Here is an 18,496-nt window from a genome sequence, read left to right as displayed (position 1 = left end):
TTTTACGCAATTCCATGGTTAACCAGCATAGCTTGTATAGTACTTTAAAAACAATAATCACTGAATGAAAAACAATTGTAAAAAATGTTTTAGAGGGTATAACAGCCCATTGTGGAACTCGGTAACCTCCATATACTCTGTAGCCCCTATACTTTACAAGTGCCGATAATTGGCGACTTACGCTATGTATTTCAATGCAAAAATAAAAATATGTAAACTAGTTGGGTTTTTTGCTTAGTGGGACAATAGTTAGACTTCACAACACAAGGACCTATGGAATCTAGAAATCCTTAGGCCCTGTAGTGGTTCCATGCTTCCCTTGGGCGCCACACCACAGAACTCTCAGGATACTAAATCCTAAAGACAGGGACCTATAGGATTACGTAGCCAATGACATTTGAGTATTTTATGTCACTGTGGTCTAATAATTACAAACAACTGTAGATGTTCTGAATTATGTCAAAAGTAGTATACTGTCATGTCCCTTGTTTCTTCTGTTTAGTAGCACAACTAAACACATGGATCACTCCATTTTTGAATTAAAAAATATACAATGAAACATTTACATAGCACTCACCATCTTCAAAAGTCAACACAGTAATGGGGTCACTAAAGGGACCTATTCCTGCTGCAGTAGCTGCTGCTATTCTAACAGTGTAATTGTGGTGAGGATGTAACATGTCAACCAATTGTATACGTCCTTCTGAGACATCATATGTTCTGTTGAAATTCTCTCCCATTGGTGTGATTACTGTTCCATCGTCTAAATATAGTACCTGGGTTTCCATGATAATCACATGGTATATAGTAAGTATGCCATTTTGTTCTTCTAGTGAAGGTCGGTCCCATGACAATGTGATATTACGAGATGTTACAACAGTCACATTGACGTTCAGTGGAGTTTCAGTTGGAGCTATAGTTAGCATAAAAACAAATATGAGGGATTAAAAGTTAATAATTCCTAAAAGCATGTAGTGAGTCTCCTGAAAATGTTTTCCAACAAACACAAACATGCGTAACAAAAAACAAATAAACAAAAAAAACCAAACAAACAGGTCTTCATATCTGCTAAATGCACATTTCTATGCACCCACAAAACACTTTGTTGAAAGCATCCAGCATGTGAGAAATTAGTGCAGTATAAACCATGTATCATACAGTATGGTAGTAGGGACCATAGAGATTTACATTTTCTTATCAGCCAAAACCCAGTTTCAACCAACCTTCAAGACAACTAGGTAAAATCAAACCCAAACATGCCTGAAAACTGAAAAGTGAACAGCAAGAATACATTATGTACTCCTGGACCGTAGCATTAACCATTATTGAGTGAAGCTTGTCTGAAGGAATTAGTCTTAAGGTATTCAAACTTGTTCTTGTAGTAAACAATCACAGGCTAGACCACACATTACTAACTATTTAGTAACCCACTACATGTTGCTATTCTAGAACAGCAACCTCCTTAAGCCACCAGACATCAAGCATATATTTTCTAATTATAACAATGAGACAGACAATCCAATAATCCAACACTCACCATCCTCCAATGTCATCACAGTAATGGGGTCACTAAAGGGACCTATTCCTGCTGCAGTAGCTGCTGCTATTCTAACAGTGTAGTTGTAGCTAGGATGTAACATGTCAACTAACTGTATACGTCCTTCTGAAACATCATATGTTCTGTTGAAATTCTCTCCCATTGGTGAGATTACTGTTCCATTGTCTAAATATAGTATCTGGGTTTCCATGATAATCACATGGTACATAGTAAGTATGCCATTTTGTTCTTCTAGTGAAGGTCGGTCCCATGACAATGTGATATTACGAGATGTCTCAACAGTTACACTGACATTTAGTGGAGTTTCAGTTGGAGCTGTGGAATGGAATTAAAGAAAACATGATGTGCATTAAAAAGTCAACTTATACCACTGCTACAATACAAAGTAATTGCATATAAAATAAAATTAGTGTTACTTAGCAATGCATGTAAGATCTTTGCTTATCAGTCTGCTATCAACGTGATTCGGTGATGCACCTTTCTTTTGCTACCACCAGGAAATCAATGCTAATGGTTATTTTACGACTGGAGGAGACTTAACTTTAGTTTGGACTGTCTTGTTAAAAAAAAAGGTTGGTCACTCAACAAAATAATCATTATATTACACCGTACGGGAAGTAGTATATGACCCTACAGAGTGCAAAGCTATGTAGCATCAAAACTACAGTATTGATTGTTGATATCAACATCTGTGTCATTGCTTCTAAATACTACTGGGTCTGACAGTACACTATGGAAATGTAGCTCACAGGTAAAATATTTTTGCAGGAGATGCATGTGTAGTGTATGTGTGCGTGTGCATGCATGTGTGTGTGCATGTGCATGCATCCATTTCTGTGTTTCCCACTCATACATAGAAGAATTCTTATTGCCACGATAAAATATTGGTGAAAATGTTGTATGTGTTACACACAAATGCAGACATTTTTGAAAGGTTAAGTTCGAAAATAACAAAAGAAATTATCAATTTGTCAGAAACAGCTAGCTAGCTACAAGAACAAATATGAAACAATCATATAAATGAAGTCTGAGTGCATGTTTTCTACTTATCAGTTAGCCATAGGCTACAGTATAGCTAAGTGCTGGGCCACTGGAAGGTGAACATGATTCAAGCTATATACCACGAGTGACACCATGAGTCTTGAAGCCTAAGAGCTCGAGAAAACCATTATCCTACCCTAAGTGAAATGATAGCAAATACCTAGAAAGGCTGCCAACTAGCTAAAGTCATGGCTGGCTCAAAATCAATTGTAATCTGCAGGCCAAAAGGCCAAACAACATACAAAAGAGAAAGAGGTAGCCGACCAAAGCCAGATGAGCCTTTATCAAAGCAGCCATATGATACCTTATGGTACGTATGATGCCACATATTGACAAACATATTCATGAAGGCTACCTCTTTTGGAAAGTTGGAAGAATCATCCCATATCAGAAGATAACAACTTTGGAGCACTGACATTGCTAAATAACATGCTCTATTTACAGTTCTATATACTTTTATTATGGTCAGTGACCAGATGGTTATAATTTGAAGCCACCAGCCTAATGTTTTATGATAAACTTTCTTTGATACAAAGCTTCCACACTAATCATTATTTGCAAACCTAATCGTCACATTATGAATGCAATGCTTGTTTCTGATCTAAATTGTGAACACGGCAAAATGCATAGAAACAATAAATGATGATGTCACTATCTGTAGGATATTCTGATAGTAAAATTACTATCTTTTCCAGCTGTAGTCCTGATAGAAGAAAACTATTCAGAGTGAGCACATATTCACCCCTTTGATATTACGGCAGCTGGTCCTTGTAACAATAAAAATAATAATAATAAAACAACAAAAGCTAAGGCGAATGACAAACAACCTTATTGATAGTGCAATAATTTCAATTCTTGGATAGGAAAGCCAGGAGAATCCCTACATTACTAAATTGCAGGAATGTAAGTGGTACATGGATCACTTATTGATCCTGCCATAACCGAGTGTGATTTTCATCACGTAACATGCTGAACTGCCCGATGACATTCAATTGTATTTTCACTAGCAAATGGTTTTACTTATACACAGAAACTCACCATCTTCCAATGTCATCACAGTAATGGGGTCACTAAAGGGACCTATTCCTGCTGCAGTAGCTGCTGCTATTCTAACAGTGTAGTTGTAGCTAGGATGTAACATGTCAACCAACTGTAAACGTCCTTCTGAAACATTATATGTTCTGTTGAAATTCTCTCCCATTGGTGTGATTACTGTTCCATTGTCTAAATATAGTATCTGTGTTTCCATGATAATCACATGGTATATAGTAAGTATGCCATTTTGTTCTTCTAGTGAAGGTCGGTCCCATGACAATGTGATATTACGAGATGTCTCAACAGTTACACTGACATTTAGTGGAGTTTCAGTTGGAGCTATATGCAAAATACAATATCAATTCACATGGTAATGTCTCATATCGTATCAAGACACACAAGCACTACTAAACAAATGTAAACCAATGCAGTCCAATTATTATAAGGTGAAGTCCTTAAAATTTGTTCAGAACAAAAAAAATGCAATGACATATTTACAATTTTGATTTTTAAAATCTTTAACTCTTTATGTAGGTCCACATGTAATAACTCTTATACAAGTTCAGGTGATGACCCCCCCCCTTGTTTAGGCACTTCTATTGTAATTATTAAGTATCATATCTACTAGCTTATATAATTTTCCTTATACTTGTTTGTTAACTCTTTGTAACATTAGGCTTTACTTCCATGTAATAGTTATACCACAGCTATGAGGGATTTTGCTAATATATGCAACCGAACCCCAAGGACCGCAGGCCCGAGGGGTAAGGGTGTATATATTCTGACACAGTCATGGTATAAGTGATATATATCACTCAGGGCACACTCACCTGATACGTGAAATAACTACAGATCACTCACCCCCATTTGTTATATACACACACCAGCATCTGATGATCGATTTTGGTGGGCAAATAACTCTCAAAACGTTATTCCTACGCCATTATGTTTTGACACACACCAGAAACTTTCAATTGTGGGATTAGTTTTTGGGGTGTAAAGGATCTATGGTTTTTAAATACAGGTACTACATTAAACGTTTGCTATTGTGACAGTAAGTAGGTACTTGGGACTAATGGCTAACATGCCCCCCACACAGTGGGTAGAAGTACAATCGCCCAAGCATGAAAACCATCAATATACACACATTTATCAAAATTCGTTTCATTGGTTCTTTGTTGTCTACAGGGTCAGAGGAGTGGACTGGCTAAGTTTCAGCTCCATAAGTTAAGCAGTGTGGGAAATACAGCAGTAGACAGTCGGACGAGCAAATAAATCAATATGTACAGAAGACATTGAGAAAATAATCTACAGGCGCTTACATAAAAGAACATAACTTACTGATGCAATGGCGTACAGAAATGAATCTTTGCTCATTATATTCACCATGAATTTGTGAATCCACCAAGGTATAGTTTTTTGCCAAAGGTATTCTTCTGCAATCCATAAGGAAGGTGAATTCATTGAAGAAAGATCGTCGTAAATTCTTTCATTACCGCAACGTAAACAAACGTCTGTAATTCAGAAACCCACTTGTGTATGGAGGATTTTAGAACTACCTATGAACAGTGGAACACAATGATGCCCAGGATTTATCCACTGGAGTGTCAATTCACCGACCAGCAAGGCGATAAAAACTTGTGTAAATTATTTTCTGGAGCTTGCGTTTTTAAAACCCATTGTTTTTAAATGTGTTTTATTACAAAAGTACTATTGTGCATAGACCGACAGTTTTCTAAAATTAGGTCACATATAAATGTATGAATGTTATATTATGTACTAATTGATTATATGAACACCCTTTCCCCCCAAATAGTTCGAGGTTCCACTGTATATACTTGTTTACGTACTGCTAGTGTTGTAGGCACATGTGTACTTTCTTTAATGGTGAAAAATTTTCTCACATGTGCACATATTCTACACAAGAAGCAGTCTGAATTTCAAACGTTTTAATGTTGGAGACACCCACATTCTTGTTACTTATGGATTTCACATAATTAATAGCTTGACGTTGATGAATGAATGAAATTTTCTAAAGACATATAATGATGAAAAAAACAAGGAGGTGACTAGACAAAATATACTATGGTAGAGATCTAATGTAATGTCGTACCCTAGGATGAGGTTCTCAAAGGTATTACACGGCAGTGACTAATCACGTGTGAAAACCTAATCACTTGCAAGCTCTGCAACAGAATCCCTCGTACTTTTGCTCCACCGTTAGTGAGTAGCCATTTACTTCCAATACAGCCTGTTTAAAAATAAATTTCTAAAGATGAACAGAATCCCTAGTTCATAAAGCAATTGTAGGTGACATCCAAAGCTGTTGAGGATGTACGGCAGCTAATTAATAATTCTATAGCACAACTGATATAACTACTAGACGACTACACTTGGGTACGTCGTTCTAATACTCCTAGGATAAAAATGTCTAAATGGAAATGAATGTTAAACACTATGTCCATGCTTGAATTTAATAGAAACAGTATAGGGGAGTGGGCATTAATTGAAAATTATGTTGATATTCAATATTTGTGTTGCACCAAAGGTGACACGTGTGTAACATGTAATGGTACTGTAAAGTAGGTGCACGTGATGACAGATTGAATGAATTAGAATCACTGAACATGCCGTGTCGGATACTGGCATAATGTTACATGGTGACAGCAGTACAAGTACTCACGTTGTGGTACCGTGGCGTTCTATCAGATTACTAATGGTACCTGTTAAGGCCAGCCACGCATTTTAATCGTCTCCATTGTGTTGCTGCTCTCCCTACAGGGCACCAATTAGAACAAGTGAGTACACATGGCAACTGGTTATAGCCTTCCGCCCCCACCTCCGTTGGAGATCCATGGTACCAACGCCTCGGAGAAATGGAAGAAGTTCTACCGGGCATGGAGCTGCTATATTGTTGCAACTGAATTAAATAAGAAATCAGACGCTGTAAAAGTGGCCACACTGCTAACGGTAATTGGCGAAGAGGCCCGAGAAGTGTTTGCTACCTTCACATGGGAGGCTGAGGGCGACGACGCTAAGATTGGTATAGTGGTAGATAAGTTTAAATCATACTGTGAGCCACGAAAGAACATACTGTTCGAATGTTACTATTTCAACCTCAGAGCACAAGAGCCTGGGGAGTTGTACGACCAATATCGTACTGCACTGCGAATGATGGCAGATAGCTGCGCATTTCAATCCATAACGCCGGACGAGATTTTACGCAATCGCTTAGTTTTCGGGATACAAGACCATAAAGTTAGAGAGTGTTTGCTTCGAGAAAGTGGGCTAACCTTAGCAAAAACGGACGAGATCTGCAGGGCAGCTGAACGCATGGTCGCACAAATGAAGATAGTTAACGAAGCAACGGATACAACAGTGCATACTGTAAAAGCACCAGTACGGGGGAAGTCTGCTAATAGGCAACCTGCACAAAGCCAGCATAAGCGCCCAGAACCTCAGAAACTACAGAGAGAATGTTGGAACTGTGGACAGGTACATGATATCACTAACAGAGAGACATGCCCAGCATATGGAAAGGAGTGTAGAAAATACCACAAACAGAATCACTTTGCATCAAGATGTCGCAGTAAATGGCCAGCAGTGCAAAGGGTAGTAAGAGCTGTGGACACTGAGGAATGTGAGGAAGATGATGAAGCGTTTCCAATGGAAGTCACCCCAGTGCAACTGGATGACACCCAGTTAGCCACACTTAAGCTTGAATCTGGTAACTATATTCGATTTCAGGCCGATACAGGTGCACAATGTAATGTGATTCCGCTTGCAGTATACAAGAAAGCAACAGGAGATTTTACCCTATCACATGTTATACCAGCACAGACAGCAATAACAGCATACGGCGGCCACTCAATACCAGTTGCAGGTACTACCCTACTAAGGGTCTGGCGAGGGGACTACCATTGCAAACTGAACTGCAAGCTAATAGACAGCGATGCAATTTGACCTCTATTAGGAAAAAAGGCGTGCTTGGGAATGAAAATAATCACCTATCTTGACAACGATGACATGAACAGGCCAGACACAAAAGGTGCAGCAGTTTTTGCATTAGAGATCACACCATACACCTCTAAGGAACAGCTTCTTAAGCTTCACCCAATGGTATTTTCACAAGAAGTAGGGATGTTGGAAGGACATTACCACATACCACTCAGTCCCGATGCAACCCCCATCCAACATAGTCCAAGAAGAGTACCTGCTGCACTGAGAGAACGTCTACAAGGCACATTGGAAGATCTGGTGAAGCAGCAGATTATTTCACCAGTGACCGAGCCTACACCATGGATTAATTCAATGGTAGTAGTGCCAAAGAAGAATGGTACATTGAGAATTTTACTAGACCCAAGGGACCTCAATCGCTATATACAGAAGGAGCACTACCAGTTACCTACGATCGAGGACATAGCAACACGGCTTGACAAGGCAAAAGTGTTTACTGAGCTGGATGTGCGGTCAGGCTTCTGGCATGTTAAACTTGATGATCCGTCTTCACTCCTCACCACATTTCACACCCCTTTTGGTTGGTACCGGTGGCTAAGAATGCCATTTGGAATATTGTCAGCACCAGAAGTGTTCCAAAGGAAGATGCATTAGTTGATTGAAGGACTGAAGGGTGTTGAAGTAGTGGCAGATGATTTTGTGGTCATCGGCTTTGGAGAAACTATGGAAGAAGCGGCTATAGATCATGACAAGAACTTAAGAGGGCTGTTATTTAGATGTGAACAACATAATGTCAAGTTAAATCCAGACAAGGTACAAGCAAGCAAGACAAGGTTCCATTTATTGGCCATTTAGCTACCAAAGATGGGCTATGCGTAGACTCACGGAAAGTCAAAGCAGTGTTGGAGATGCCTACGCCAACAGATGTGGCAGGCGTTCAGTGTCTACTGGGTTTCGCTCAGTACTTAAGTAAGTTTCTCCCCCACTTGTCAGATGTCACAAAGCCCTTAAGGGACCTAACACAGAAAGAAACTGTCTGGACCCGGGAGCAGCCTCAGCAGAAGGCTCTAGACACCCTAAAGCAAATGGTCACAAACACACCCGTATTGCATAACTATTCACTTTGTGATGAGGTCACTATCCAATGTGATGCCTCTCAGACTGGCCTGGGTGCAGCATTGTTACAGAATGGACAGCCAGTAGCATATTCCTTGCGTGCATTAATATCAACTGAGACTCACTATGCTCAGATAGAAAAAGAACTTTTAGCCATCATCTTTGCCTGTCAACATTATGATGCTTTTATATATGGAAGAGAGAGTGCTAGTAGAAACGGACCACAAGCCATTAGTCCTAATTATGCAAAAACCATTATATCAAGCACCAAGCCGGTTGCAAAGAATGCTCCTTAAACTACAGAGATACAACATTAAGCTGACATACAAACAAGGGAAACACATGTATGTGACAGATACATTGAGCAGTGCCTACCTACAGGATACAAACTGTTCCAAGTTTGTTCATAGCTTAGAGAGTACGGACCACACGCTTTCTTTGTCATTGACTGCAGAATGTCTTCAGCAAGTAAAATATGCATCAAGAGATGACCCAGTATTACAGCAACTTCGACACACCATAAGGAGTGGGTGGCCTTCAAATAAAGGAACTTTGAGTGACTGTTTGCATCTATATTTTGACTTCCGTGACGGGCTAGTTACCCAAGATGAGCTGGTATTCAAAGGAAGTCTGGTAGTCATCCCTGCAGCATTGCGCAAGGAGATGATGGCTACAGCTCATGCTACCCACATTGGGATGGAAGGGTGTATAAGGAGAGCTAGGGATAGCATGTTTTGGCCACGAATGAGTACAGAATTATGTGAGTACATTTCAAAGTGTGATGTGTGTCTGACTCACCGTCCAGCACAAGGTAAAGAACCACTAATACAACATGATGTTTCTGACAGACCATGGTCAAAAATAGGAGTAGATATCTGTGAGATGAGGGGCCGTTCGCTACTGTAAGTGTGCAACTATTACAGTAACTACATCGAAGTAGAAAACATATCGAAAACAAACACGGGAGCAGTCACTAAGGCCTTGAAAATTATGTATGCAAGATACGGTGTACCAGATACAGTGATTACAGATAATGGACCCCAGTTCGCATCACAAGAGTTTTCCTCCTTTGCAAGAGTGTGGGGCTTCGTACATACAACATCTTCACCATATTACCCACAATCCAATAGGAAAGTAGAAAATGCGGTTAAGACTATCAAGCGCCTATTCTCAAACTGTCAAGAATCCGGCCAATCAGAATTTCAAGCTTTATTGGACTGACGGAATACACCATCAGAAGGGATTGGCACCAGCCCAGCCCAGCGTTTTTTGGGAAGGTGGTGTAAGACTCTACTACCTATAGCTACATCCAGACTCCAGCCTGCATACTCCACAGACAAGGATGCAGAAGCACAAGAAAGGCAACGAAAATGACAGCAAACCTATTATGATTGTCATGTAAAGGAGCAAAGACCTATACCTAGCGGCAAGAGTGTGCAAATCAAACTGCCTGGAAAATCAACCTGGAGTGTAGGCATTTGTAGAGGATTGGTAGGGCCACGCAGCTATGAAGTGCAAGTAGGAGCTGCTTGTTACCGACGCAATCGGCGGCACCTGATCCTAACCAATGAACAGGTAGATGATGATCCCATAATACCAGAACAGGCTACACCTGAAAATGAAGATGCCGAGGAAAACGTAAACCATTCCGAAGACCAAACAGAATCAGAAAACGTAACACCAAGTACAGACAATACACGATCAACTCCCAAGACCAGAGGTAATTTCAGCTCCGAGGAGGTCAAGTCGAGTGACTAGGAAACCATGGTGGCTAGAGGACTATGTGCCATCAAGCTAAACTGGACTTCTTGCTGTTATTTGTATGTGTGATTTACTGTTTGATTTTTGCATGCTTTTTGTGTGTGTGTGTGTGTGTGTGTGTGTGTGTGTGTGTGTGTGTGTGTGTGTGTGTGTGTGTGTGTGTGTGTGCGTGTTCCCTGGAAAGAGGGAAGATGTAACATATAATGGTATTGTAAAGTAGGTGCACGTGATGACAGATAGAATCACTGAACACGCCGTGTCGGATACTGGCATAACGTTACAACGTGTGCATTAGAAGAAGTAGATATCCTTCATCACTGTGAGTTAGTAACTATGAATACACACAATTTGTAGCTGATTGATTGCATGAGCTCATTCGAGGGCACGTTCTTGAGTTGCCCAAAAGGGATATGTGTTGCATTTTCTTATTAGAATTCGAGCATAGTACAAGCAACGTCTTTCAACATTGCATTAAATATGTGATATTCTTCTACTCACACACATGGTGGTTATTCACAAACAGCTGTGGTAACACATGTTTGTCAGTAAAAAGTAACACATGTACTCTCACTCATGTTGCCCTGGACCCGGCGTTGCACTTGATTACCCATCCCGTAGCAAGCACCACGCGGTTCACTATGACTCCAATTAATGCACCAGCCCGACTCTAATAATATTCGACACGCATGCGTACAAGTGCACAATTACAACAACATACAATAAGTGCCTATAAATAGTGTACAGTTAACAACTACTGTTACACTCACCATCCTCCAATGTCATCACAGTAATGGGGTCACTAAAGGGACCTATTCCTGCTGCAGTAGCTGCTGCTATTCTAACAGTGTAGTTGTAGCTAGGATGTAACATGTCAACCAACTGTATACGTCCTTCTGAAACATCATATGTTCTGTTGAAATTTTCTCCCATTGGTGAGATTACTGTTCCATTGTCTAAATATAGTATCTGGGTTTCCATGATAATCACATGGTATATAGTAAGTATGCCATTTTGTTGTTCCAGTGAAGGTCGGTCCCATGACAATGTGATATTACGAGATGTCTCAACAGTTACATTGACATTTAGTGGAGTTTCAGTTGGAGCTGTATAAAAACAACAAAATAACAGACCAACCAGACAATTGAAGACACATGGTAATGTATTGAGTGGCAAGTGTTTATTATTACCTCTAACAGAAATTACACAGTATACAATCCTATACAAATATCTTATTTTCTGCGTAGCAAAAATGGTCAGTACCCTCTCAGTGTTTGAAAGTGTATACCTACCAATTTGAGCGTGAAATAGAAATCTATGAATTTTTTCTTTTAAAGGAGTTTATTATATAGGATAGAAACCTGTGTGTGATGTGGTCACCAACTAGTTACTAACTTATGGTGGTTGTTTACTGTATTGATCAAACAAAATGCAGCAAAATAAAAACTAAAATAGCTTTGCTGCTTGCTTTTTCTGGTACAAGATGAGCTTCATTCATGCCATATGACGGATGAGAATGTTAATGCAATGCTGCCACTAAGTAGTTAGGTTATAAGTACAATTGTCTTTTACTCTCGCCATTTGTTCATCTACTTTGCTCAGAGGTTTTCTAGAGACCTGCAGATAATGTGCACAAGGGTTGCCCACAAAACTATTAACAATGCCAAGTGAGAATTTTCCTTCACACCTACCATCATTTCTTCTGTCACTACTTTTCATTGGTGGAACGCTAAATTAATTTTTTATTGTGCCAGTTTGTCAATTTTTTTTTGCTAGTGTATTGCTACATCTACTATACACTTGTTGCTGTGACTGCTGTATTAGAATATCTTTATTTTACTACTCAGGTACGTACGCAGTAGTTTAAGCTGGGGTGTGTGGTACAATACCTTGTTTTCTATGGAGCTAGATCGTTGAGAGATGTGGCCTTAGCACTAATCAATAGAAGTACGGTGGCATGTTCTGATCGTGTAAGGGGTGTGACCCATTGAATTCATTTTATAAGCCCAGCTTAGCTGCTACTTGATACTACCTGATGACTTTTAGATGCAGCATGTTTAGCAGACTGCTTGGTTTTTCGGGGTGGGGGTGGGGGGGCTACAAAACAGTACTACTGTACTATTTGATAACAGTAAAATTTTCCAAATACGTAACCCTTAAACACGCATAGAACTTTTTGGGAATGCGTATTTATACATTACAAGCATACGTGGCAGCTTTAAATGGGGATTTTACATGGGGGTAACTTGACTTCTACAGCCTAAAACTAAACATTGGTTGAAAGTCCGTTCACTGGGTTACTTGGAGAAGTTTAAATGAACACTGTAACTACAAAGACTTACTTGTTATGAAACGTTGAAGAATGGCGGCGCGTGATTCCACAAATTGATCTTCTTACCAAGTATTTAGTATCGATTGTGGGTTTAATCACCTGAGTTATATATGGCCTGACAAAGAATTTAATGGAGAAGCGAACAATGTTTGTTTCAAGTTGATAGGAGCAACTACCATCAGAATATGTAAAAGGTTTGAGTGTTTCTTTGCCAGAAGGCTGCTTACACGGCAAGTTTGGCTTAAGAGTTTAGCATTAGGGTAAAGCCCTAAGTACCATCTTAATCCTCATTACATCATAAGTAGAATAGCATAAATTGGAATGCGTAGCGATAGGAAGTTACAGTGTTTTGTCAAAGACATGCATATTAGATCCAGTTTTCTGGATTACATGGGTTTAAGGGTCCTATTCATTAGTCATAAAGTAAATAATGGCATACATACAACTGTAGCTATTCTCTGCTAACAACAGTACATAACACTCACCATCCTCCAATGTCATCACAGTAATGGGGTCACTAAAGGGACCTATTCCTGCTGCAGTAGCTGCTGCTATTCTAACGGTGTAGTTGTAGCTAGGATGTAACATGTCAACTAACTGTATACGTCCTTCTGAAACATCATATGTTCTGTTGAAATTTTCTCCCATTGGTGTGATCACTGTTCCATTGTCTAAATATAGTATCTGGGTTTCCATGATTATCACATGGTATATAGTAAGTATGCCATTTTGTTGTTCCAGTGAAGGTCGGTCCCATGACAATGTGATATTACGAGATGTCTCAACAGTTACACTGACATTTAGTGGAGTTTCAGTTGGAGCTGTATAAAAACAACAAAATAACAGACCAACCAGACAAGTGAAGTCGCATGGAATGTATTGCAGCAGACAAGTGTTCATATATAACAGAAATTACACAATGTACACTCCTACAAACATATCTTTTATTTTCTGTTTAGTACAAAGGATCAGTACCCTCAGTCTTCAAAAGTGTATACCTATCAATTTGTGTGTGAAATAGAAATCTATGAATAATTTCCTTTGAAGTCTGGAGGTTTAATGAGGTTATTATCTACCTGTGACATGAAGATTATCCTGTTGCCTGTTCATCATTTTCCTCAATGCCACAAATGAAATTAGGCAGCATAGCTGGCTGGTTTTTCTATCCTGTGCTTATAACTGTGACTGCATCCTCATCACAGTGCACCTGTACCAATGCCAGAATCCTTTATGGAGCCAAACTGGGAGTGATACGCCACCTGATTAGATTTGTAAAACATAGTTCTGACCTGCAAGCATTGCTTAACAGATGGGTACTGTGCTATGAGACAGTGAACTGCTATTTAATTTCGATTTACTAGATGGGCGAGAGTACGACCACGAAACAACTAACCTGGCATTACCTTATGCTGTTGGAGAAGCCCCTGGATTACTCGTCTGCTCTGCAAGTACAGAGGTGATTAGCATGTTTCTGTGTAAGTGACCACTAATCATTCATGGTTCACTGTCGTGAAAGTAAGTGTATTTACTCATTTTTATACTTTAGGTCTGTTGTAACTTTTGGACCCCTTTACTGGTTCTCCTAACTGGTGAATTCTTAAGACAGTTCATGGTATCTCTGGTTCACCCAAGCTTTTCTCTCTCTTTGCTTCTGGGATTCCATAGACTGCTGGCACATTAGCCTGGCATGATCTTTGATGTTCCCTGTGCCTGGCACACCTTGTCAAGCACATGCCAATTTAGTCAAAAAGTAATTGTGGCTTCCGGCACCATCATGTGTCATTCGACCTTTTCACATCTACTGCCTTCATCCCATACTCCTTCAACACATGGACACATCATCCCTGAGCCATATACAGCTACAGGGAGGACTCTTTGAGGTGGGGGCTTCTACTAACCAGGTTGTCAGCAAATTCTTGTTGCCTGACCCCTCCTCGATCAAACAAGATAACTACAGTGTACACTTATAGCTGAATTTGTTGTGAGGGATATGCGACCTATTTTGAGTGTAAATGGTAGCAGCTACTGCAGTAATGGAACCTGGATACAAGCCTCCACCACGTCCATATCTGACTACTACATGCCACAGGTTGTATTCGTTGTTGAAGGAAAGTATACTGGATATAATGGCATTGCCAGAAGTCTACATAGCTCTTACCATTGATTTATGGACCAACTGGTCAGTTGAAAGTTATTTAATAGCAATGGCTCACTACATCAACAGCAAATGGGAACCAAAAAGTAACTTAGAGATGAAAGAAAGGCATACAGGGAAAAAACATAGCAGAGGCACTTTGCACTGTAGTAAAAGTGTGGAAGATTGATGAGAACAGAACTAGTACAATTGTTTGTGACAATGCGAGCAACATGAATGTTGCCATCGAGAAGCTTGGTTGATGTGATGTTCCTTGTTTTGCTCACACTGCAAATTAGTCTTAAACAATGGGCTAGACATTAGCAGTGTAATGAGCAGGTTGGCATCCATTGCACAGAAATTGGTAGGTCATTTCAAGCACAGTCTACTAACCATGACAGCCTTGAAGGAGAAGCAAAAGCAACTGAACATCATCTTACTCAGGATGTTGCAACCAGGTGGAACTTCTGTATGAAAGATTGTTGGAGCAACGCTGGGCAATTTTATGCTCTTTAACATGACGACCAAAGGACACAAGGGCAGTACAAACACTCAAGGGACACAAGGGCAGTACAAACACTTACTTGAAAGAAGATCAGTGGAAACTATTAGAAAAATTGGTCACAGACCCAAAAGTTTTGCAAGTTGCCACTACTGTATTATGTGAAGTGGAGATAGTTTCGGTGTTATTGATGTACCCAGTGATAGATGGTTTGTTAAACAAGGACCTTGTTTCTAAACCAGATGATCTTCGTGCAGTTAAGTGAAAGTCACAGAGGAGATTTTGTCAAGATTCACACCAGAGAGTCCAGAAATTGCTGACAGATCAGCTATGGAAGTCTGGCACCACCAAGAAGACCACGGAGCCTTCAGGAAGCAAAGACCAACCAACGATGGTGCATGCATTCAGCCAAAGCTAAAAGAACAACAGGAAAAACAAGAAGTGGCAGAAGTTAACGAACATCGTGACAAGATGTGTATCGCAAAAGACATACTTCCTATGGCTATTGTTGAAAAACCTGGTTCCAAGATGTTAGAGCCTTTTGATCCAAGGTACCAGCTTCCCTTGTGTAAATACATTTCTCAAGAAACAATGCCATCACTGTGCAACAGCAGTCAGGCTTCTGTCACTTCTATGCTACAAGGTGCAAGTAATTTCTGCAGTACCAGTCAAGTGTCAATATGCAGCCCTACCTTTCACTTTATTAGTGAGGACTGGAGACTTCAGAGCAAGTGTCTGCAGACATTATTTATGCCTGCTGACCATAATGGTGAGAATCTTGCTGAGTCAATGAATGGATGGATGGGGTCTGTCTGAGGAGAAGCAGATTTGTATTACTACTGATAATGGTAGTAATTTGGTACGAGCTTGTCACCTGTTAAATTGGCTACATATTCCCTGCTTTGGCCACAATTTATACCTTGCTATTACTAATGCAATTAAAGATGATCATCGTGTTGCCAGAGCATTAGGCTTGATAAGGAAACTGATTACACATTTTCCCATTATTGGAATAAAAAAAAGATATCTAACAAAGGCACAAACAGACCTAGGTATTCCAAATCATTCACTAGTCATTGATTGCCCAAAATGGTGGGGGTCATTACAAAAAATGATTGCTCGTGTACTTGAACAAGAAACAGCCCTATGGCAGGCACTGTCAGCAGACAGAAAAGCAGCACATCTTGTCCCCACGTGACAAGATTTAGAGGTTCTGGAAGCCATAGACAAAGTTTTGTCTCCCTTGGCCGATTTTACTGACATTTTCTGGAGAAAAATGTTATCTTTTCAGCTTTGAGTCCTATTTTGAAGCACATGGAGGACAATGAATTATCTGAAAACAGTGAAGACACAACATTAACAGCAGACATAAAAAGAAAAGTCAAGACTTACCTGCAAGATAAGTATGACAGGAATGAACTTCAAGAGCTACTGTAAGTGGCATCATTCCTTGATCCAAGATTAAAGTTTTAAAAAAAAACGGACTACATACCCAAAACAAATCCATTAGATGGCTCCTCAGATGATTTCACAGAAGATCTAGTAGCTCTCACTAGAGAGAGAGTAGCAATTGAAGCACTACTTTTGCTCAGAATGATGATAGTGTGAACCCAACTACTTTGACATTGACAATACAGGACCACCGCCTGCTAAGAAAAAGACATTGGGTAGTATTTTGAAGAAAAATGAGGAAGCAATGTTGCCCAAAACTCCTCAGGATAGGGTAAAAGCTGAAATAGACGCATATCTATCTTTACCAGTAGTTGATTCAGAATCAGACCCACTGGACTGGTGGAGGTCTCAGTACAACAGTTACCCGATATTAGTACAATTAGCCAAGAAGTACCTTTACATATGTGCAAGCAGTGCAGCATCAGAAAGGTTGTTCAGTACCTCTGGAAACATTGCAACTCCCAAGAGAAGTTGTTTAAAACCAGATAAGGTTAATATGCCTGTTTCCTTATCGAAAAACTTATAAGATACTGAAGTTGTAACTAGTAAGTACATTAGACACCAGTCCAGCAGTAGCACAGTAACTGACAATTGTTATGTTTTTGTTATTATGAAAATAATTCAACACAAGTGACTTACCTAACTTCTAATATTTACTAGTACTTGTAGTTGTATCGAAAATACGTGTCCTAGAAACTGAATCGTCTAGGAAACTGGAATACCGCCCAGGACTACTAGAAATGGCCATAATTTCCCTCTATTGTTGCAAATGGCCAAGATTATCTTTGCATTCCAGCAACTGCAGTACCTGCTATAAGAGTTTTTTCCACAGCTAAGAGAAGCAGTCTGCTCCCACAAAATGCCTTATTTTTTAAAACAAAAACCTTCCTCCCGTACATCTCTAAATGTTTTCTATCGGTTTGTAAACATTTTTCGTGTACACAGTGTAATAAAGTACACAGTGACAGCATATATGTGTTGTAGTCTTTTGTAATTGTAATACAAGCACAGTAGCTAAAGTCTTGGACTGTCATTACTTACCATGTTCATTTGGAAGCCCTACATCCTGTAAAAACTGACACAAATTAAAAACAATTAGTGGCCAGACGATTAGTACACAGTACTAATGAATATTCGGATATACGCTCATTAAAGTATCCAATACTTAATACCAATAATCATTGCAGCCCTACTTGTGAGGCCTTCAATAGGCTGGTCTCAATAGTTCTCTGCCCCCCCCCAACAGTTCCTGGTTATCTGCTGTGGCAGACTGACTGTCCCACACGCTAGTGTTGTCCTCTTGCTGTTATCACTCTTCTATTGTGCTGTCTTGTTGAAAGAACAAGTTTGCACTTCTGCCTCGTGTACGCTTATTGTTCCGCGCCTACTTTATTGCTCTGCGCAAGTGATGTTGACCAGCCTGCCACCCCTTTTGCCCTCAATCTCCGTGACACTCCACTGTATCAATTCTATGATCAGCCAGTTAACCTCCTCATCTTTTGTAATACTCAATAGAGCACACACTTTCGAGGATTCTAATAGAACACACAAAGAATAGATTTTCCATTAGTGGATCTATAAAATTATAAACTTTTGCTGGAATTAAGTGAG

The 18,496-nt window shown here is 39.7% G+C and overlaps 1 protein-coding gene across 1 annotated transcript in view; it reads right to left on the bottom strand.

The window, feature by feature from the left end:
- LOC136262281 (phosphatidylinositol phosphatase PTPRQ-like) overlaps nucleotides 1-18,496 on the bottom strand; it is a 90,717-nt gene that overhangs the window by 27,181 nt on the left and 45,040 nt on the right. Inside the window, exons 26-30 of the mRNA XM_066056501.1 lie at nucleotides 13,283-13,618; nucleotides 11,236-11,571; nucleotides 3,638-3,973; nucleotides 1,538-1,873; nucleotides 578-913 (exon numbers count right to left, since the gene is read on the bottom strand). Coding sequence (XP_065912573.1) covers nucleotides 578-913; nucleotides 1,538-1,873; nucleotides 3,638-3,973; nucleotides 11,236-11,571; nucleotides 13,283-13,618 — 1,680 coding nt within the window. The remainder of the gene's footprint in view (nucleotides 1-577; nucleotides 914-1,537; nucleotides 1,874-3,637; nucleotides 3,974-11,235; nucleotides 11,572-13,282; nucleotides 13,619-18,496) is intronic.

This window comes from Dysidea avara, chromosome 7 (genome assembly GCF_963678975.1).
Source record: "Dysidea avara chromosome 7, odDysAvar1.4, whole genome shotgun sequence".
NCBI classification, from domain to species: Eukaryota; Metazoa; Porifera; class Demospongiae; order Dictyoceratida; family Dysideidae; genus Dysidea; species Dysidea avara.
The sequence above is the reverse complement of the archived record's forward strand: the minus strand, read 5'-3'. Positions and strand labels throughout refer to the sequence as shown.